Source organism: Cibotium barometz, chromosome 60, assembly GCF_041138505.1.
Source record: "Cibotium barometz isolate CiBa-2024 chromosome 60, ASM4113850v1, whole genome shotgun sequence".
Taxonomy (NCBI): Eukaryota; Viridiplantae; Streptophyta; class Polypodiopsida; order Cyatheales; family Cibotiaceae; genus Cibotium; species Cibotium barometz.
Window position 1 is genome coordinate 27,535,114 of NC_141105.1, and position 23,220 is coordinate 27,558,333.

The 23,220-nt window shown below is 45.6% G+C and overlaps 1 protein-coding gene across 1 annotated transcript in view; it reads right to left on the reverse strand.

The window, feature by feature from the left end:
• Positions 1-23,220, reverse strand: part of LOC147605195 (uncharacterized) — a 204,783-nt gene that overhangs the window by 52,691 nt on the left and 128,872 nt on the right. Inside the window, exons 30-34 of the mRNA XM_086794295.1 lie at positions 20,697-20,815; positions 17,344-17,551; positions 16,901-17,173; positions 16,164-16,352; positions 13,002-13,106 (exon numbers count right to left, since the gene is read on the reverse strand). Of these exons, the coding sequence (XP_086650421.1) occupies positions 13,002-13,106; positions 16,164-16,352; positions 16,901-17,173; positions 17,344-17,551; positions 20,697-20,815 (894 nt within the window). The remainder of the gene's footprint in view (positions 1-13,001; positions 13,107-16,163; positions 16,353-16,900; positions 17,174-17,343; positions 17,552-20,696; positions 20,816-23,220) is intronic.

Here is a 23,220-nt window from a genome sequence, read left to right on the forward strand (position 1 = left end):
CATAGTATACTGGGCAGCAGCATATGTAATGCTCCTCCGTCTCAACCTCTGTGCGGCATAGTCGGCAGATCCTCTCCTCTCTAGGTGTCCGTATGAGCTTCCCGGCTCTGAAGATGTGCTCAGCTCTACCTGTCTCTACTTTGAGGTAGTGGGAAGAAACCCGTATCTGGCCAATCGCAATCCGCATGGCATGGGACATGTGAACACTCAAGTAGCCTGGCTGCTGGATGAATCCATCCTCAGTGAGTGTGAGGAAGTGGTCTCTGTAAAAGTGCATCTTTGTGGGGAGCTCCGGGGGTGTGATCCATGTGCAATGTGTGTAGAGGCTAAGAAGATCTGGCCAGATAACCCGGTTGGTATCCTCGTGAGATAGCCGGAGAAAAGGGGAGTCCAAACTGTACTGAAGGGGGTAGGCGGTCCATGCAGAGCCCATATACTGATAACCAAGTGGAAACTAGTGCATACCATACTCCAGAGTGCCCCTCAAGTGCTAGCTATCTGGAGGACTCCAAGGCAAGCCTCGGGTACCTGTGGGGACTGTACTGACGGGGGGGTAGGCGGTCCATGCAGAGCCCATATAGTGATAACCAAGTGGAAACTAGTGCATACCATACTCCTGTGATGTACCTCCTGTTATGTACCTCCTGGGGCTCTCACTCGTCCGGTGACGGACTCATAGAGGGCGATGATGCTCCAAACCATGTTAGATGGGACTTCGATCTCCTGTAGACGGTGTAAGAGGCGGGCTCGGGGTACAGTATCAAAAGATTTGCGGAAATCCACAAAGCAGCAGTAAATCCTGTGGTGTCGTACTCTACCTTCCTTGATGATGGCACGGAGGGTGAAGATGTGGTCAAGGGTAGAGTAGCTCCTCCGAAAGCCAGCCTGTCTTGAGGCTCTGCATCCCTGGCTCTCTGCAAATGAACTGAGCTCCGCTTCTAGCACTGATCCATAGAGTTTGGCCAATGTGTGGCCAATCATGATCGTCCTGTAGTTATTAGGATCAAGTGGATCTCCGGCTTTGAGGATGGGGGTGATGGTGTTGGTGGACCAAGAGGGTGGAAATCCTTCACAAAGGGCTCTATTGAACATGTAGGCTAGTAGGGGCGCTACGGTATCATGGGCATGCGAGATGTACTCGGCAGTGAGTCCCTCGTGATCTTGGGCTCGCCCATTGTGTAGTCTACGAATGGCCTTGAGGACCATGCCCTTTGTGAAGAAGGTGGAGGTGGTGGGGCGGGGATCTGGTGGTGGGGGTAGGGGTGGCTGATGGGGGATATGATAGAGGGAGCGTGCATAGGAGTGCCATGTGTCCGGGCAGGTGATAGGTGTGGGAGGGCAATGTTCTCGGAGTTTCCTCCATGTCTCTTTGCAGTACAAGATAGATCACCCATAGGTGGTTTGCCTCCTATAACAGATATTTCATGGATAGGTCCTTAGCAACCTCCGCCAGGTTGCTTCATGCGGGGCAGGACCGATAAAAAGGACTCCTCGGCCATCAAACCGCAACCCTCTTCCACCCATCTATTTTTAGCATAAATTTCCTTGGTATAAATTCCTAGTTGATTCACCAAGGAAATTAGCCGAGAGAGATCAATCGCGGGGTGGAGTAAATGGCCAACTCGTCAGGCTCATGACCTGAAGACTGCGGGTTCGAACCCTGCCCCCGCACTACGTGCTGTCAGCAGTAAAAAAGCAAACGAAGATTATCGTATAATAATCCATGCTTAAGAATGGGAAACGTTCCAGTAAAAAAGCAAACGAAGATTATCCTATAATAATCCATGCTTAAGAATGGGAAGTAACCTCACGAGGTGAACCGGGAACAATTGGTGAGAATAGCACCCCTTTTCCGACGACGGAACAAGATCGTAACCAACTGCTTATCGAGGTGGGGTTCGGGACGGTCCCGACTGCATACTTATCGGTCTGGCTGCATACTTATCGGCCCTTCGGCCCTAAGAAAAGTCGGTATAACTCATCCTCTTTCCGAGCATAGAACTCCCGTTTCTTGCGTTAGGTGAGCCGTTGAGAAATCCGTTGCACTTGGCGCTTCGTGATTTGCCCAATCTGTACCTCATGCTTAAGACCGGAGCGTGTGGCCCAACATTCGTCATCATACCAACAGTTCTGGGGCATGGAACCACAAGGTGGCTTGGCAGTAGACCACCGCGTGCATATGAAAGAAGCTGTGGCGGATGTGTGGAGTATGGTGGTGAGTTGGTTGTGAGGGTGGATAGGGGCATAGTAGGTTCCACATCCTGGAGTTCGCGGTAGATGTGGTTGGAGTAAACAAGGTCAAGCTCGTGATCAAAGAAGACCTGAGTGTAATGTGAGATGGGGGGGGTGGTGGAGGGACGGGTGGTGTGCAGGTAAGAGTGAAAGAGAGGTAGGAATGGTCAGCCTCAAAAGGGGTGGCGGAATGGAGAAGTCGGGGATAAGGTGTGCCAAAGCCGGAGATCCCATAAGGTAGTCCACAGTGCTAGTACCTCCTGACTCCTGAGTGAGGGAAGGAGCTGAGGGCGCCGGAGGAGGGCCATCGGGACATCCCGTTATAGATAACGAAACCACGTGCAGCTTCCAACTCTAAGAAATATTTCCCATACACTGTGACCTCCTCACGGTCCTGTGATGATCGCTGCTGCCCTGTGTCAGTGATGTCTAGCTCCTGTAGTATGATAGGATCGTCTAGATTGAGTAGTGGGACCTGCTAACTTCCCTTTCTGGCGTTGAAATCCCCGAGCAGGAGGACTTCCCCCAACTGTGAGAACTACATGATATCCTCATATAATGGTGAGTACGGTGACTGGCCATGCTGTGCGACGTAAGGGGAGTGGCGTGGTGCAAAATAACACAGAGCAATGTGGATGACTCTGTCACTGCTAAGCTGTAGCCGCACCCAAAGATATCGTGCATCCTCGTCCCTCCGGATGATGCTGAGAATCTGTCGGAGATGGGATCTAAAAAGGACAGCTACCCCCCCCCGAGCCACGTACTCCTCCTGATGTACGGGTCTCACCTTGAAAAGCTGACTCCCACTCATACCCAGCTATGTATGGTAAGCCCCTCTCAGGGCTCTGATGAGTCTCTGTATAAAAAATGACATCCCTGCTTGTGAGAATCTCGCTCAAGCCTCTTGGATTCGACCACAACATGCCATTGCAGTTCCATACTGCCAACCCCAGGTGTTTGGTCTCATAGACCCCGTGTCCCTATTTGGGACGGCGCTCAGTGATAATGACTCTACCATCTCTGTAGATAGCCCACTTGCCTGCTCTGCGGGCCTCATGAATAGTCACCATCGCCTCATGCCGGTGTGCCACCTGTGCTGCATCACTCAACAATTGCATAGGATCCCTACTCCTAGGCCTCATTGGGAGAGTTATGACATCTCTCTAGTGATACAGCATAGATATTGACACAGGCTTTGGCATTTATATAGAAGGATCTAGATCTCTAATTTCTTTTGGTTATTTTTATTGGTGAGGACCGGTCTCCCCACCAATCAGTGGAGATCAGTTTTCTGTGTAGCACCTACATGCCTAAGATGTGTGGCAAATTTTGAGACTGTATAGCATTGTTTATGGGAGTGCAGCACTACATAGCATATTTGGGGTTCTATAGACTTGTGGGAAAATTGAGTAGCCATGCCATGCACGTTACTTGGGGGAAGTTGCTTGGCTTTCCTAGTCTAGTCTGCAGCTTTTCTATGAGGGCAATGATATAGACAGTGCCATTTTCATTCGTAGAGGTATTGCCCAGCATGGTTTGTTTTGCAAGATGTCACTCACTCACATTATACACTCCCCAGAACGAGGATTGACACTAGTTTGGGAGATTGTTGCTAGTATTACAGCATGCTAGATTTGGAGAGCTAGATGTATGGAGGCTATTGAGGGTGTTCATATTTTTTAGTCTAATGGAATTAGCACTATATGGGGTGATATCATCCATACTCTCATGGCTACTTGGGCTTGTATTTGGGGGTCCTCTCGTTCCACACAAGCAAAGAACGTTGTATTTATGTGGGAGTGGGACCATGGCATTTTCTTTTCCTTTAGTCCCATAGGTCTTTCATGGCACCATGATGCTCCTCAATAGTGGTTAAGATCACCTTACATATTGGGGTGATTCTATTCCATTCCAGCTTATAGCTATGATTGTTGTATGCTTTTAAAGCACCGCACGTCTTGCGGTGTCCGGTGCGCCCCCGGCGGCCCGTGAAAATCTGGAGGAGCGAATGCCGATCACGCCCGGTCGTACTCATAACCGCATCAGGTCTCCAAGGTGAACAGCCTCTGGTCGATAGAACAATGTAGGTAAGGGAAGTCGGCAAAACGGATCCGTAACTTCGGGAAAAGGATTGGCTCTGAGGGCTGGGTCTAGGGGTCTGCGATCTGACCCCGGAGGCTGTCGAGGGTGAGTGAGATCATCTCCCATGTACACCTGTGTGTCCTTGAGGGCAGCCCACCTGTCTAAGAAGGCCTGTCTGCTGGTGGCATTAGGGAATCTAATGATGAGGGGTCGCTCTCGTGTCATATCCTTTCCTGCCCTCCATGTATCTGCAAAGGGGGGGGGGGGCGATCCCGTCCACTCCTAGCATCTGGCAAAGCGTCATGGCATCCTCCTTTGGGGAAGCCCTTGCCTGTAGCCCCCGTACTCGCCCATGCAGGGCCCTATCCTTCCTGCGTTTCTCCTCCTCGAGAGTCTCATGTATGATGCTCTGTGGGGGTTTGTGCTTCTTCACCACCTCCACCCAATCTTTCTTAGTGGTCTGCAGTTCTTCCCGCAGCTTATCATTCACAGCTTTCAGCTGCTCCAAGTCCGTCCTTAAACCCTCCTGAATATTCAGTTCCCCTTCCTCCACTGTATGGTCCTTGACCGTAGCCTTTAGGGCTTCCATTTCTGCCCGGAGTTCCCCTATCATTGGGGCAGCCTCTGGCATTCCTGTTTGCTGCAGCTGGGTCTCTTTCAACATCTGAATCACCTCTTCCTGGTTGTTCACTTGGGCTGTCAGTTCTTCAATCTTGTTGTTCTTTCCCTGTATCTCCTTGCGGAGGCCTTCCAACTGTTTTTCATGTTGGTTCAGAACCCTGTCCAGCACCTTCTTTTGTTCGCCCAGTAATTTCTTGGTGTTGTCCTCCACTGTCTTGATGTATGCCTCCAACTCCTGTAGGTTCATTGTGCTACTTCCCCCTAGTTGCTGCCTTGGGGGCCTGAGCAAAGGCGGTGGGGAAAACGGAGGCTTCACATTTATGCTTATGTTCCTTCCGGGTAGCACTAGAGGAGTTCTGTTTAGCAGCAAGGGCACTCATTAATTGGCACAAATCTGTTGGTTTTTGGATTAGTGATTCACCGAGAGTTGATTGGGGTGCAGAGCTTGGTTTTACTTGGATCAGCAGAGGATGTACTACTAGATATTTGGGATGCCAAGTTGGGATTGATATTTCTCCTGCACAGTAGTTTGCTCCGGTACTTATGAGTATCCGGAAGAAGCTCCTCCATTGGAGCTCCAGGAGATTAGATTTAGCCTCCAGAGCTTTGGTGGCTAATCAGGTTTTGCTTGCCTCAGCTTGGTTTATTGCCTCTTGTTGGTGCTTCTCTCGTGCGTGCATTGGCCAATTGCGGAGATTGATCCAAAATTTTCTCTGGTCGGGCTTGGATGGTACCTCAGACACTCATGCTAGGGTAGCTTGGCTCTCAATTATTCAGCCCAAAAGAGAGGGGGGCTTGAATATTATCGATCTGGATGTTCAATGCAGGGCGTTGCTTTGCAAACTTGTGGTCAGAGGTTTCCTACCAGGCACTGAGCCTTGGAAGGATTTTTTCTTGTCTCACATTTCCAAATGTACACCCAGGGTCGGGAGAGACTGGATGCCCAACACACGTTTTTTGTTCATAGAGGGTGATATTAGGGCACCATCTTCCCCTCTTATTGCAGCCATTGTCAGAGCATGAGATATTTTTTGCGACAAAGGCTTCCTAGGTCTTTGGACGAGGCTCACCGACAATCTATTATGTGGAACGAGTTTATTAGGGATGAGGCTGGTCGGCCACTTGGTGCATCTTGTTATAGGCAATGGTCAGGATGGGAGAGATGCGCATACACAGTTCTTGCTTGGAAGACCTTTAAGAGTCTTCCGGAGGATCGGAGAGTTGCATCCAGGGGCTCTCGCATTCGTATTGATCAGATTGATGCAGCTATTCCGCATGAGTGGCTTTCTGGGACCTTTCACGGAGACTATCATCCGAGTTGGCTGGGAGTTTTTTCGAGGATAGGCATACCTCTGCAGGTCATTGCTCTGCCAGGCCAGGAGGATACAGATTTCCTTATGTATTCTATCATGCCTGGTGGGAGATTGAGAAGATGTAGTATGGAGGAGATCATACCAAACACTAGGCTTAGTCCAGTGAGGATTGTTGGTCGCTCGGGGAAGCACTGGTGGGAGTGGATTGATGCCTTCGATCCTTTAAAAAGCCTTTCTTTTTTCAGTTTCACTGTTCGGAATGCCAGGCTTCTCCTCACTCGACAGATGCATAGGATTCCTACTCTCAGGCCTCATTGGGAGAGCTATGATATTTCTCCAGTGATACAGCGCAGATATATTGGCATAGACTTTGGCACTCATACAGAAGGAGCCAGATCTCTCATTTCTTTTGGTTATTCTTACATGGTGGTCTCCCCACCAATCAGTGGAGCTCAATTTTCGGTATAGCACCTTCCTGTCCTAGATGTGCGGCAGATTCTGAGTCCGTACAACATTGGCTATGGGGGTGCAGCATTGCACAGTAGATTTGGGGTCCTGTAGCCCAACTTATGGGCAAATTGAGTGGCCGAGCCATGCATGTGACTTGGGGGGCAGTTGCTTGGCTCTCCCAGTCCGGTCCGCAGCTTTTTTATGAGGGCAGTGGTACAGATTTTGCTTTTTTCATTCGTAGAGGTATTGCCCAGCATGGTTTATTGCAGGATGTTCCTCACTCTGATTATACACCCCCTAGACAGAGGATTGACACCGGTTGGGAGATTATTGCCAGTATTACAGCATGGCAGATCTGGAGAGCTAGATGCACGGAGGCTATTGAGGGTGTCCAGATTTTTGGGTCTCAGTGCATTAGTACTATATGGGGTGATATCATCCACACTCTTATGGCTACTTGGGCTCGCATTCAGGGGCCCTCTCGTTCTGCGCAGGCGAAGCGTGTGATATTTATGCAGGAATGGGACCATGGCATCTTCTTTTCCTCTAGTACCACAGGTCTTACATGGCATCATGATGCTCCTCAGTGGTTGAAATCACCTTACATATTGGGGTGATTCTATTCTTTTCTGGCTTATAGCTGTGATTGTTGTATGTTTTTCTCATACTTAATAGAAGTCTCTTTCTGAAAAAAGAAAAAAGAAAAACTGTCCCCAACAGCCAGTATTCTTCATGGGCAGCCTTCAAGAGAGAGAGAAAGAGAGTAGCCATCATTAGGGCAGCCTGTAACGGTGGTAGAGGCTAGTGTGAAGCAAGAGAGCCTCTATTAATGAAGAGAGAGGACTCCAATTTATAGATTTGGGCCTCCCATGAGCTAAAATGGCAAGAGAAGGCTACAATGACAAGTGGAGAGCCACACAATAGCTGAAGTGCCAAGTGTGAGGCCACTTGTCTCACTTTGATCCACTTTCTAACAAGTGTCAGGCCACTTGTCTCACTTTGGTCCACTTTCTTGCCACATGTCCCAATCTAAGAGATGGGTCCTTCCATAAACTTTCTCTCTAAAAATATCCCAACTGGTAGACATTCTGTCATAGGCACTTTGCCAACTCTTGGTGTCTGCTCAATTCCAGATGTAATGACGCGAACAGAATTTCCATCGGAGTCAGGCCAAAAATAGCAACTCTCCTAAATTTTAGGAGTGTGGTCCTTTGTATTCTAGGATAATCCCCCATTCCCAAAGCTTGTACTTTCCAAATATTTAGACATCCTGGAGTCCACCAGACCCCTTTCATACTGGGAAATGTCCAGGCTGGTGACATGGGCTTACAATTGAGTTCTTTGCTGAGTTTTGGGATGATTTGAGCCCTGTTTTACTGCGCATGATTACAGGATGATTGCACCCTTGAGGATGATGTTGCACATTCGCATTGTCATGGTACCTCTCCAGTTCTGAGGACTAGCCCTGGCTTTTCCCTGGAGTGGGAGAGAGAGGTAAGGTTTACATCGTCAGATTTTCCCTCCCTTACCTATGCGAGACGTACTTCCGCCTCTAAAGGGGGTCCTTTGTCGACCACGAGATCTGGTCGTTCCTACTCTGAGTCTTTATGAGGATTGTCTCTTGGAACATTCAGGGTCTTGGGGGTTTTTTTCTACGTTGACGGAAACAAATTGTAAAAACCCAGCTTCGTTGTGCAGTCACAGGTGGACCTATGGATATATTGCTCTTGCAAGAGCATGAACTGGATGCTATTCAGTGTGGGAGATCAGGCAAGCTTCTCTCGGGACACACCTTTTGGTCACCGGTTGTTGGTACCAAGGGTGGTGTTTGTATCTCTATTTCAGCTTTGATCTTGCCTTGCATCATTGGACATGGTGTCATTTTACCTGCGAGAGCGCAGTGAATCCTTCTTATGCAGAGTACTACACGCATTGGTATTCTCAACCTCTATGCTCCTAACCATAGAGGTGAGAGGATTGCCTTTTGGAAATCTCTCACTACATTGATGCCTCTTGCCGACCATTGGATTATTGGTGGGAATTTTAACATGGTTGAGATGCCAATGCATAAAAGAGGTGGACATGAGGGCTTGGTGCATCCTCTTGAAAGAGCGTCTTGGGAGAGGTTTATACTCTCCATTCATGGTAGAGATTGTTGGCATGAGGATGACATTTTGAGGAGTCCATCCACTCTTCTTTATTCATGGTCTAATAGGAGAAGAGATGTAGGATGTATCTATGCACGGTTAGACAGATTTTATGTGGATGATTGGGTGCTTGATAGAGGTGGACATACTTTGATTGCTACAGGCACCTCCAAATCGGATCATTGCCCACTGGTTTTGTGTATTAGAGATCCGAATTGCCATGGATCAGCACCCCATGTACGCATCCCTGATCATTTGTTTTTAGATGCAGAGCTATCGCGTCGTATGCTTGATATTTGGAGATCTCATGACTTCTTGCAGGCCTCTCAAAGCCTGGCCTCTGCTCTCTGTGATATTAGTGACTTTTATCACACATGGCAAGAGGCCTTGGGACTTAGAAAGGGCTATTAGACGTAGATTGGTTGCCTTGCAGAAAGAGCACGAGAAACATCCTCATGCTCAATGGGTTTCAGATCCTTTATGTACTGTTAGAGCAGAACTTCATCACTCTCTTGAGCAGCGCACGGAGTACCGTTTCCATGCCCAGGAATCCTTTTGGACACAGATGGGTGGCAGATGTAACAAACATTTCTTTGCTTCTCACGGCCCATCTCATGCTAGAGATAGTGCCAGGCAGTTGTGTAGGATTCACATGGCACTCTTCACTTAGATCCCCTATGGTTAGATAGATTGCCACTGATTTCTATTGCCAACTTCTTAGTGCTGAGCCGCATTCTGATTTGAGACACAGGGCACAGAGGAAGGTTTGGAATGCATTGCCACATTTGATCACTGAGGAGATGTGTACCACTCTGGATGCCCCTTTTTCTATGCAGGAGTTCAGTCATGCTCTTCATGCCTTACCTCATGGTAAGTGTCCAGGGGAGGATGGCCTCTCCCCTGTTTTTTTCATTACTTTTTGGGATGAGATTGGGGCTGAGATCACATCGGCTTTGTAGGAGATGTGGGACACAGGTTCTATGCCTTCTTCTCTCACTGAGGGGCTTATTTATCTTATTCCTAAGAGCGGGGATAAGACATTGATTGGCCAGTGTTGGAGACCTATCACCTTACTTGGGACTGCCTATAAGATTCTTGCTAAGGCAGTAGGCATCAGGTGGCAGCCAATTTTGCAGGATGTTATTCATGATACCCAGAATGGATTCTTACATGGCAAGAGCATCTTTGATAACATTTTCTCATTTTGGGAGGCTGTCGAATGGGCTAAAGCGGGCAATCAACCCTTAGCCATTCTGCTCTTGGATTTTGAGAAGGCCTATGATAGAGTGGATTGGGACTTCCTTGAGGGTACTCTTAGTCATATGGGCTTCTCTCAGAGATGGATCAAGGGAGTTTCATGCATGTATCGTGATGCCCACAGTAGAGTTCTTGCTTGCGGTGATAGAGAAGAGTGGTTTCAGATTTCTCGCTCAGTACGACAGGGCTGCCCATTAGCCCCTTTATTATATATCATAGTTGCAGAGGCCATGAGCATCTTTCTCCTCTCCATTGCTGGTATTTCAGGATTGAGGTTGCCTCTTCGTAGTCATGAGGAGTTGGTTGACTCTGAGTTAGCTGATGACACAGCCCTGTTTTTGGAGGCTTCACATATATGCTTATGTTCCTTCCGGGTAGCAATAGAGGAGTTCTGTTTGGCAGCAAGGGCACTCATTAATTGGAACAAATCTGTTGGTTTTTGGGTTAGTGAGTCACCGAGAGTTGATTGGGGTGTAGAGCTTGGTTTTGCTTGGATCAGTAGAGGATGCACTGCTGGATATTTGGGATGCCAAGTTGGGATTGATATTTCTTTGCTCCGATACTTATGAGTATCCGGAAGAAGCTCCTCCATTGGAGTTTCAAGAGATTAGATTTAGCCTTTAGAGCTTTGGTGGCTAATCAGGTTTTGCTTGCCTCAGCTTGGTTTATTGCCTCTTGTTGGTGCTTCTCTCGTGCGTGCATTGGCCAATTGCGGAGATTGATCCGCAATTTTCTCTGGTCGGGCTTGGATGGCACCTCAGACACTCGTGCAAGGGTAGCTGGGCTCACAGTTATTCAGCCCAAAAGAGAGGGGGGCTTGAATTTTATCGATCCGGATGTTCAGTGTGCAGGGCGTTGCTTTGTAAACTTGTGGTCAGAGGTTCCTACCACGCACTCAGCCTTGGAAGGATTTTTTCTTGTCTCAGATTTCCATGTACACCCAGGGTCGGGAGAGACTGGATGCCCAGCACATGTTTTTTGTTCACAGAGGCTGATATTAGGGCACCATCATCCCCTCTAATTGCAACCATTGTCAGAGCATGGAGAAGCATGATATATTTTTTGCGACAAAGGCTTCCTAGGTCTTTGGACGAGGCTGACCGATAACCTATTATGTGGAACGAGTTCATTAGGGATGAGGCTGGTCGGCCACTTGGTGCATCTCGTTATATGCAATGGTCAGGATGGGAGGAATGCGCATACACGGTTCTTGCTTGGAAGACCTTTAAGAGTCTTCCGGAGGATCGGAGAGTTGCATCCACTCAGCATCTTAGGGGCTCTCGCATTCGTATTGATCAGATTGATGCAGCTATTCTGCATGAGTGGCTTTCTGGGACCTTTCACGGAGACTATCATCCGAGTTGGCTGGAAGTTTTTTTGAGGATAGGCATACCTCTGCAGGTCATTGCTCTCCCGGGCCAGGAGGATACAGATTGCCTCATTTATTCTATCATGCCTGGTGGGAGATTGAGGAGATGTAGTATGGAGGAGATCATCCCAAATGCTAGGCTTAGTCCAATGAGGATTGTTGGTCGCTCGGGGAAGCACTGGTATATTGACCATTCTCCTCAGATAGTGACTCATGGCTCTTGGTGTTTGTGGCTATATGGTGGCAGTCCTATCAGATATCTTCAGTGGGATCCAGGAGAGTGGGAGTGGATTGATGCCTTCGATCCTTTGAAAAGCCTTCCTTTTTTCAGTTTCACTGTTCGGAATGCCAGGCTTCTCCTCACTCGACAGATGCATAGGATCCCTACTCTCAGGCCTCATTGGGAGAGCTATGATATTTCTCCAATGATACAACGCAGATATTGACATAGACTTTGGCACTCATACAAAAGGAGCCAGATCTCTCATTTCTTTTGGTTATTCTTACATGGTGGTCTCCCCACCAATCACTGGAGATCAGTGTTTGGTGTAGCACCTTCCTGTCCTAGATGTGCAGCAGATTCTGAGTCCATACAACAGTGTCTATGGGGATGCAGCATTGCACAGCAGATTTGGGATCCTGTAGCCCAACTTATGGGCAAACTGAGTGGCCGAGCCATGCATGTGACTTGGGGGGTAGTTGCTTGGCTCTCCCAGTCCGGTCCGCAGCTTTTTTATGAGGGCAGTGGTACAGATTTTGCTTTTTTCATTCGTAGAGGTATTGCCCAGCATGGTTTATTGCAGGATGTTCCTCACTCTGATTATACACCCCTAGACAGAGGATTGACACTGGTTGGGAGATTATTGCCAGTATTACAGCATGGCAGATCTGGAGAGCTAGATGCACGGAGGCTATTGAGGGTGTCCAGATTTTTGGGTCTCAGTGCATTAGTACTATATGGGGTGATATCATCCACACTCTTATGGCTACTTGGGCTCGCATTCAGGGGCCCTCTCGTTCTGCGCAGGCGAAGCGTGTGATATTTATGCGGGAATGGGACCATGGCATCTCTTTTCCTCTAGTACCACAGGTCTTACATGGCATCATGATGCTCCTCAGTGGTTGAAATCACCTTACATATTGGGGTGATTCTATTCTTTTCTGGCTTATAGCTGTGATTGTTGTATGTTTTTCTCATACTTAATAGAAGTCTCTTTCTGGAAAAAAAAAAAAAGGTCTAACTTTTATTTTATTGCAGGCACTCTCTCATGCAGTTTGGACACTTCTCTGAGTAGCATAAATCTTATTAGCCCTTATGCTTGAAATTCTCCACCCAAGAAACAGCTTATTCAGAAGCTTGTTGAATTCAGACCCAAGTAACACACACAAATTTAAAAAGAGAGGAAGTCCTTTTTGTATAAAATACGGATCCTACTTCTCACTTCAAAATTCATTTTTTACAAAATTTGCAGCATATTCATCTTGAAGTCAGTATATTAAAACAAAAAAAATGATGAACTTGAATTTAACCTGAATGCCAATTTCAAGCTTTCGTAAAAGGTCTGTGTCAATAAGCTTTGCAACAAGGAGTCCATTGCTGGTTTCCATATTCTTGATCCATTTATTTGCTTGGCCCTATAAAATGAAAGAAAAGGATTCTTAGGACAAGGATTAAGGTTTCTTCAGCAATATAGAGTGAGAAATCAAGCTCGTTCTTTTAATCTTTGAACGACTGCTGAAAGAATGCACACAAACAATTGTTGGAACATATCCCTATCTCTGCTCACCCTTTTGGTTCCTTGTATTTCCCTGGGTATCTCTCCGGCACTTCAATCCTCTCCGGTTGCTCCGTTCTCTACCGTTCCTTGTCGACCACCTCTCTTTGATTTTCCATTGGATGATTCCTTCCCCTTCGCCTCACCATCGGCTTCTCCCCATGCACCTGCCACCACCATCTCCTAGGTGGTCGCTTCCGTATCCCCCATCTCCATTTCCCTAACACCACCATCCATTCCTCTCCCCATTGCCCTTGCAGACTCCAGCATTACACCTGGGCTCTCCAACCAACCACCCACGCCACCGTGGGAGTCTTCCGCCACTCCTCCACACTGTCCTTTCACAAATACATATGCCTGTCGTGATCCATGGCATATGCCTTCAGTTTACTTTGCACTCCTACCCGCATAGTTATCTCCTCTGCATGCATGCTGCGCTCGCTGCCTTTTTGGGAGATTCTAGCAAAACATCTCAGACAACTGGGACTTCACATATCACCTTGCACACTATTTTGGGGCTATCTTGGGCCCCACAACCTTGGGCAGGGTGTCCAAGAGTAAAGTCTACATATCCCATGTGTGGACCGTAATAGGATAATAATGGTCCACTCTAGCATGTAGCCTGTTTGGCAATGTGCCAAAGCCGTCTCAACACCATTTGGTCTCCTAGACCACCATCCCATGTGGATACCAGGAGGTCAGGCGTCCGCGCTGCTCAACCATGGCTATTCCTCATAGTAGGTCCTTACATACATGAGCTAGCTCGAAGCCGGAAGACATTACAATATGAGGGTGGCACATTGATATCCAATAGCTTTTGCGGAAGATAATCTTCTCTCCTTAAGTCATATAGAATTGAAGGAAACCAATGTCATGTTGCCAACTTGATTCATGATTCAGTGAGCTCTAGTAGGGATGATGAATGCCATTAGAATTGACTGAGGGCAAAGATGACTGGTATTGACATGCACCTTCATAGCATGTGTCACTTCAGACCACATGGGAGGATTTTTCTGGTTCTACTTCAAATCATTCCGTCAAGATTATGTTCATGGAGTAAAAGTAAGTCAAGTGGTCCATCTTCAATGAAGGCATGAAGCTGGTATCTATTGCCTTGCCTCTGCACATTGATATCTAATAGCTTTTGTGGAAGATAATCTTGTCTCCTTAAGTCATAGAATTGAAGGAAACCAATTTCATGTTGCCATCTTGAGCCATGATTCAGTGAGCTCTAGTAGGGATGATGAATGCCATTTAGAATTGACCGAGGGCAAAGATGACTGGTATTGACATGTACGTACCTTCATAGCATGTGTCACTTCAGACCACATGGGAGGAATTTTCTGGTTCTCCTTCAAATCGTTCCGTCAAGATTATGCTCATGGAGTATAAGTAAGTCAAGTGGTCCATCTTCAATGAAGGCATGAAGCTGGTCTCTATTGCCTTGCCTCTGCAGAGTTTCAGTGATGCTGCCTAGACTCTAGGACTTCCAATTCACAATCCACATTGAGAAGTAAATAAATGCACTCTTGGAAAAATTTTCCATGTAAGAGACATTTGAAATAACAGGCCTTGATAATGATGTTGTTGAGTGAACCTTGAGGAGGGATGAAGTCAATCTGTTGAACAAGTTGATTGGACCCATCTCACCGTCACCTGCTAATCTCCTCCTTCCACTTGCTTATCACCTCGCTTCTTATCGCCTATCACCCACCTATCTGCTTATCACCTCTATGTCCCTCACCATTGCCGCCGGTCCAAGCCATAGCCCCCTGCAATGGGCTGCATGGTTCCGTTTCTACTCTTAGAAGGGCGTAGCAGCCGTAGGCATAATAGAAGCAATGGGCACGTGGCGACCCCCTTTGCTCATCTCACTCCCCCCTGAACTCCACAGCGACACCCTGATCTCACATATACTTATTGCCCCCTCCACCACTTGCTACAGAAAGTTGGTCAGGCCGATTGGAGAATGGATTAGCTGCATCTGATACAGAGAGTAGCCAATGCTAATTGGCAGAGCTGGTTCTTCCTTGGCACATGGACTTCATCGCAACCCCTCTTTTTGACACGGGCATGTGCTTCAGTCACAATTTATAGGCGAACATTCTTGTTAATTCTCATACTTGTGTATATGGTTTTGATGGTTGTATGGTTAGACCTAATTCCAGAGTCAACAATCTTATGTTTAAGAAGGTTGTAGGAGCCATTGAGTGTGTGGTGCAATAGGTTAGGATCCAAGGGGGTAGAGGGTTAGACCCACCCCTGGTGCAGTAGGGAGAAGATGGCTTGGTAACACGATTACTCAAGCATGACTCCACCTTCTATTGCGCTCATGTGATTGATGATGGCTGTTTTTTGTTCTTGGATTGTGGTGGTTCATGGTTATACACAGGTATGGGAATTATGTGCTAGTATTCATGTTTGTTCACTAGGACGGTGAACTCTTAACACCCGGGGCACCTGTAGAGGGGTCGGATGCCCATTGTAATGGAGTGGTCGTGTGAAAGCAGGTTGTAGTGTGTGTGAGTTATCCCAAATGTTTATGATGCTTGTCACCAAGGAGATCTTCATCAGTCATGCCTGGAAATAGTTTCTCTTTGCTTCTGATTTCCCGTTGAGGCTCTCTGTTTTGGAGCCTCTCATGTAAATTTCATTGATAATATACTGTTCATGGATTTACCAATTAAAAAAAAAAAGTGAGTTATCCCAAATGCAAGGGATTGTAATGCCTACAGGCTTTTTCTGTAAAGGGGGACACTCCCACTCATCGAAGGAATGCAATAGTCCAGTTTGTGTGTTTACTCTTTTGCTTGTTTTAACAAGAAAAGAAATGAAAACTGAAGCACTATCATAGAAGTTTTCAATTTCTTTGGACGTGATAGAATGAGAGAGAGAGAAAATAATGAGGAAACGAAACCTGGGGATCTATCATCAGTGGCCATCGACGTGCAGTAGATATGATGACACCGTTGTCAATGGAACTTTGATCTCTTGGTAAACCAAAAATGTTCCATGCTCGGATACTTACAGGGTCAGCCAATACAGTACTTAGCTCAAAAACAGCAGAACATGGTATATTCTTCTCCTTACAATAGGACAACCATCTCTGCAGAACATACATAGAAAGTTTTTTTTACACTTATAATCAAGGTGGTGGTTGGTGGTTTTGATAATCTTATCCTTCAACACATTAATTGAAAACGTTTAAGTTCATGTTGAGCACACAAAAATCAGTTGTACTCCCAAAAAATTCAGGAATCAACCACCCACCCTTTCCATCCATCATGCACAGTGGCATGTACCATGACAAAAAAAAAACAACAACAACATACTATAGAGTGGCCAAAGGAAAAATGAAAGACAAACTATGTGATTCAAGTGTGTCAAGAATAGGAGGCAAATACATGGTTACAAGCACACAAATGAGGCAGCTCAATCCATACTCAAAATATATAAAGCTGGAGGATGCCTCAGTGGCTGGCCAGTGGTCTTCTTCATCCCAAGGGAATGAACTTTGCTCTCTCAATAAGCCCCCAAATACTTGGTTCGTGTACTATGACTTGCGACAAAGGTCCAAAAACCTCCCAGAAAAGTCCCATGAATATCATAGTAAACAAAACCTTTAAAAAGGGGCTAGATAAAGATGCTTTTTACTTGGAGGCACTGATCCCGGAATCTTGGAGTAAATACTCCTAAGTAAGTGATTGTTCCTGCTCCAATTAAAATATTCCCTGTCAATTGCACATAGAGTTTTCCAAATGCCTCAGCTTGGGAAGTCCACCTAGCCCTTTCACCTCCAAGACCAGACATGAGCTGGTTTGCACGATCAATCTTCTTTCCACATAAGTCAGCTTCATCCTGCACAGCCTTTTTCTTGTCCTGTGCTTCATATAGCTTACTGCTTAGGTCTGCTAGCCGCTCTTCCACCTGTTGCAAAAGCCGAATGACAGACATTCAAAGTAAGGTCAATAGAGATAAGTATTTTGGGATGTAGCAGCCATAGTAAAGATAGTATAACTTTAACTGATGGGTTGACAACGGCATCATTTTACATTCTTGAAAAAAACTTTGCTTTCAGTGTCTTTGAGTGAGATAACCTTTTGAAGTGCAGCTTGCTTGATGAGAAGGGCTTCCATGACTTCATTGTATTCTGCCTCAGCAATCCTAAGAGCCTCTTTTTTTGGAGCAACAACCTTTGCAACTCTATCATATGCTTCCATTGCAATGATCCAAGAGCACAAACCATATGCAGCCTTGGAAACTGTGAGTATCTTATTTGGCTCCATTTCAGGGTTTGCGAGGTATCTGAAATACATGTAGGATAAGAAAATAACTGGACGAAGGTGGGCTCAACAGCCTTTAATGGAAACCAAGACTAGTGCAAATTATTTCCTTGGGGAAAATTGGACATTAAGTTCTAGAATTGCGGGATATCAATGTGGAAAAACTTGTGCAAAATGAAAGCCTACATCAGTCTAACAAGATGACCCCCCTAGATCTAAACATGGATTTGAAAGAAAAAACGAGCCTTTTATAAGATTCAAGGCTTATTACAAAGATAGAACACAAATGAAGGACTGACACACTCACACAACAATTATTACAAATAATTTTGGGGGATTAATAGGGCAGAGAACCCATGACCCACACAAAATGGCTTAACCATAATCTTCATCATTAAGAGAAAGATTATCCATCACAATGGCTGTATGTTCTTTTGCTGAAGATGCTCCCGCTTTGTGAACTTCTTCATCATCTTTTGCCACCAAGTTTCCATACACCTTCTCTTGCTCTTTGGCCATCTTCTTGAAGCATTGGTTCTCTGTCTCCGAGCTTTTTGCACAAGTTAAATCTGATAGTCCTTTCTTGCCTTTTCCCTTTGTGAACATGGTCCTGTTTGACTCAAAACAAATCTCAACTTGCTCTTTGTTGCGGCAGTCTTCGTCTATGAGGACTGCAACTGATAGTCCTTTCTTGCCTTTTCCCTTTGTGAATATGGTCCTGGTTGACTCAAAAGAAATCTCAACTTGGTCGTTGTTGCGGCAGTCTTCGTCTATGAGGACTGCAACCATCTCATCATAAGTCATTTCCCGAGCCACCTTGGTATTAGAGTTACACAGGATCAAAAGCTTATGGTGGATTGAAGATAACCATGGTGTGGAGCATGGAATCTTTGGATCGTACAGACCTGCATTGATTAAAACTGAAATGGGCAAGATCAAAGCTGAAACAGAGACCGCAAGCTCCCCGAACCCTGTTTCGCTCCCTTCCGCCTCTGATCCTTCCTCCGCCTCTGTTCCTCTGCCTTCACTTCCTTCCTCCATCGCTGGGCCCCTCTTTCCTCTTTCGTCTCTTTCCTCCTTCACTGCCTGAATCGCTCCCCTCCGCCTCCGCCTCTGTTCGTCTGCCTTCACTTCCTTCCTCCTTCGCTGCCCCCTCCTTCCTCCATCGTTTCCCTCCTCCTTCGCTGCACCCATCCGCTTCTCTCCCTGCTTCGCCCCCCATCCTCCTCCGCCTCCCCTCCTTGCCTTTGCCCGCCCTATTTCGCCTTTCCCTCCACTCTGTCCGCCCCTGCCCCTGCGAACATTTCCTTCAGCATTAACAACATCTTGGCAAACCTGAAACCCTTTTGTAGAAGGAAGTAAGCTCGTTGTGGAGAATGGAGAGCCAAAGGAGCAAGGAATGCACGGCTCCAAAAGACACTTTCTTATCTCAAGGTATTGCTAGTCTCAGGAGGTCTACTCGACCACTGAATATATTGCATCTAGAAAACTTACCCTCCACATAGCCAAATAAAAGTTCCTAGAGTTTGTTGCCATTTGCTGAATGCATCTATTTTCACATTAAAGCAGAGAGTTGCAATCATAAGCATCCAGGGCTGTTCTTGTGCAAGAAAAGTCATAACCACAGTGGCTTTGCGTGCCAGAACATGATAACGGATATTCAAAACGTTAAGCCCTCCATGCATCTCTGGGAGCACATGAACTCATACTACTTAGGAGACGCAAGGCCTTCTTACAATGAGAATTTTGCCAAAAGATCTCAATGTTTTTTGTCATAAAACAAGAGATTTGTTTTTTAGACCATGCTAGAAGAAGGAGAAAAAACTGAATGTAAGCCATCAAAATCAATTGAACTATTCTCAATCTGAAAAGAAGTGGCCAAGTAGAGAGTTTTCAATATTCCAACTTAATCATAAGTTTTTGCAACACCCAACATGTAGCATCAAGAAGTGAAAGATTCCTTTCCACAAGATATTCCAAATGTCTAAGATGTTGTGTAGGTGATATGATTTGCCGAGGCCAAAGAATGCATTGCCAGTTAGCTTCACTAAAAGGCAACACTTTTGATTTTTTAAAATTGATAAAAAGACCTACGGCCATTCCAAAAATATGCAAGGTGTTCATCAGACATTGTAGATCCTAATTTGTATTCTCAGGAAAGAGGAAAGAGTCATTAGCATATGGTTGAGCAACCAAATGCCGACCATCAGGACAACTCTACCCAAAACCCATAGAGAGGATAAGCCTTTTCCCAAAATGCATCTGCAATGCTATCTCGATACAACAATACATTATGTTCTGCATTTTTGGACCAATACCTAACTTTGCCCATGACTTCCGCAATGTAATCCCATTGGACTGTATCAAAAGCTTGAGCAATATCAACTTGCAATAAGAGCACATCCTGCTTGGTATATTTTGCATACTCTAACGCGCACGTAGACAGTGTAGCTGGTTGGGAAAATTACACTACTTTGGATAAAAATAAATCAAAAAAACCTATCTACCTACAACTTGGACAAAAACTTCAAAAAGAAATTTGCATGTACGCTAACACAAAAGAAAGATATAACAATGGAAACTTCAGGTTATTTCCAAAACTCAACAAAAATCAAAGTGAGGTCATAAAAGTCTACTCACAAAGCTTCAAATCATCAATTCCATCATGCATAGCTTAGACTGCGTTTAAGACATCCCCACCCACATTATCAGATATGTCACTTTAGAGCTTGATGCCTATGAGGTAGCACAGATAACATTGTGGGACAAAGGAGAGCTAGAGAGAGAAGCACGCACTCTATTACATCATGGGAACAATTAGGAACCAGTGATAGTGGCCTTAATCCTAATCCTGAGGCCATGCATTTATAGTCGATTAAAAAATAAGGTTATACTCTAGGGGCGCCTGGAGTATAAGCCAGTCCCATAAATGAGTTGTTTTAACTACAGCAGAAATTGAACAAAACATTTCCTCTAGATAAAAATGCCACACTGCACAGAAGATGAATCAGAAGGTTCCTGATTATGATGATTTTTTTTTTTTAGTATCAAAACTTTTACCTTAATGAGCATTAGAGTCTTTTTTCCATAACTTGATTCAACAGTCCTTAGTCATTATCAATAAGAGAGCATATATCTTTGTTAGAAGGTCAGAGATTAGAGAGTACGGTTTGATTTTTTGTATGGTGGCTGCAGGTATATTGTCCTTGTCAAATTCTCTAAGACTTCTCAAGAAATCAGCATCTGCCAGCATCTTCTTGCTGCTTTCCCAATAGTCATCAATCATCTGTTTATCAATGGGTGCACCAAAGCTAGCCAATGAGCTTACATGGACTGCAAACCTTGTGCTGTCTAGTTGATAATTTAAGCTTAAGAGTGAACAGCTAAAATTTATCATAGTATGTGCCCTACACATTAATACACATCAAGGCTTGCACATAAAAACACATCCTCTTTCCATCGACAGGGTAAATAAAGGAGCTGAAGGCACATAAAGCATCCAGAACATTGATACACTAGATGGAGGATGAGTTACAATGTTCCAAAAATGAGTGAAGAATCTTCAGCACACCTTTTTTTTTTTCTTTTTTTCTTTTATGTTTTGAGAGAGAGACTTCTATTAAGTATGAGAAAAACATACAACAATCATAGCTATAAGCCGGAAAAGAATAGAATCACCCCAATATGTAAGGTGATTTCAACCACTGAGGAGCATCATGATGCCATGTAAAACCTGTGGTAGTAGAGGAAAAGAAGATGCCATGGTCTCACTCCCGCAAAAATATCACGCGCTTCGCCTGCGCAGAACGAGAGGACCCCTGAATGCGAGCCCAAGTAGCCATAAGAGTATGGATGATATCACCCCATATAGTACTAATGCACGAGACCCAAAAATTTGGAGACCCTCAATAGTCTCCGTGCATCTAGCTCTCCAGATCTGCCATGCTATAATACTGGCAACAATCTCCCAACTGACGTCAATCCTTTGTCTGGGGGGTGTATAATCAGAGTGAGGAACATCCTACAATAAACCATGCTGGGCAATACCTCTACGAATGAAAATAGCAAAATTTGTGCCATTGCCCTCATAAAAAAGCCACGGACCGGACTGGGAGAGCCAAGCAACATATTAATGCTCGCTTACTATGATAGGAAGAAGCCTAGCAACCAACAATAGCTGCAAAACCCACTAGCCATGAGATCTTGATAGGAAGTTGAGGACCTATGATGTTGACGTCAGCCACTCTTGGCCTCTTCCATACTCATCTCTAGACACGTGAGCTCTCCATATTTATGCACTCAATCGTGAGATGTGTAGTAAAGGTATGAAAACCACTCTTCAAAGAATCCAACTGCCAGAGTGTGCTCTTGAAAAGCACATGGTTTTACGCCCTCTCAAAGTAAAAAAAGTAGAATGGTACAGAGGTTGAGGTATCCATGAGGATGGAAGAATTGTGGACACCGTGTTTGGCAGGGACACAGGTAAGCTGCGAATGATGGGTAGCTTGCAGGACATGGTTGAATGGATCCGGGCGATTTCTGAGCCTCTTTTTGAAGTTTTGGTGGCTCTACGGTCTGCTTGCTTGAAGCATGGTGAAGTCAACGTACGTAAGGGAAGCATTATAGATTCGCCGCAGCTTGGGGGTGAAATGTTAGAATGCCGGATACTGCCGACCTTTGCATGCAGGGTAGCTTTGACCCTTATTTGGGCAACTCGACCTCACTGGATTAGCATGGATGGAGGCAAATGTTGTGCTTTGGACGGAGCTAATGCTTTCCTTGTCCCATTCTACTACTTCCCAAAATGAGACGATAGTGTCAACGATATTGCCAGTTTCAGTGTCACAGATCAAGTCCTATAAATAATGTTGCAGCCTCAAACTGACCACCTTGGCTAAGACTTTGTATGCAGTATCATGTAAAAAAACAATTTCGTTCAAGGGGATTTTTTTTTTTTTTTTGCATGATAATGTGACCTCTCTCTTGTATGGAGTCCAGGTTAGACAGAGGAAGTAGTGTTCTATTTTTCATGGACCACAACTTTGTTGTTTTATTGGTGTAAATGTAATCATAGGATAAAGGCCTTAGTGTAACTATAATAGTCTACCAGGTGCCCTTCCAGGCACCCAGCACCAAGGGATGGCTTTTTGATACCTCAGTGACTCATGTGGTGATGTATGGGGCTACCTTTGGGGGCTGGACCTTGGAGAGGACTAGAGAAGGATTGATAGATTACAGGTGAATCTGATGTTCTTTTCAAGAAATAGATCCTTCCATTAGTTGAAAAAAGGGGTATGCAGAAAGCACACTAAAACCCTCAAAAGTCAACAAATCACCCTCTGAGGATGTCAAAGATTACAATGCAAAAATAAGGGGGGATCCCTACTTGGCTGTCTGTTCTCGAAAATCAACAAAGAGGGCAGGAATGCCTCTCTTGTGGCCGGAAACAAAAGGCACTGGGGAGTGGCTGTGGCAGAGAGCACCAACTAGGCAGTGAAAAGTCTGCAGGTGGATCCGCACACCTAGTGGAGAAGGTTGCGGGTTTTACTCAAGTTTACCTTGGCTTGAAGTTTTTCCGAGCTTGTGTACAGGGGTAGGTTGCCCATGGTAGGCACATGTGAGCACGAGGTGTGTGAGTTATCCCACATGAGGGGATTGTAATGCCTACGGGCTTTTTGTATAAAAGGGGTT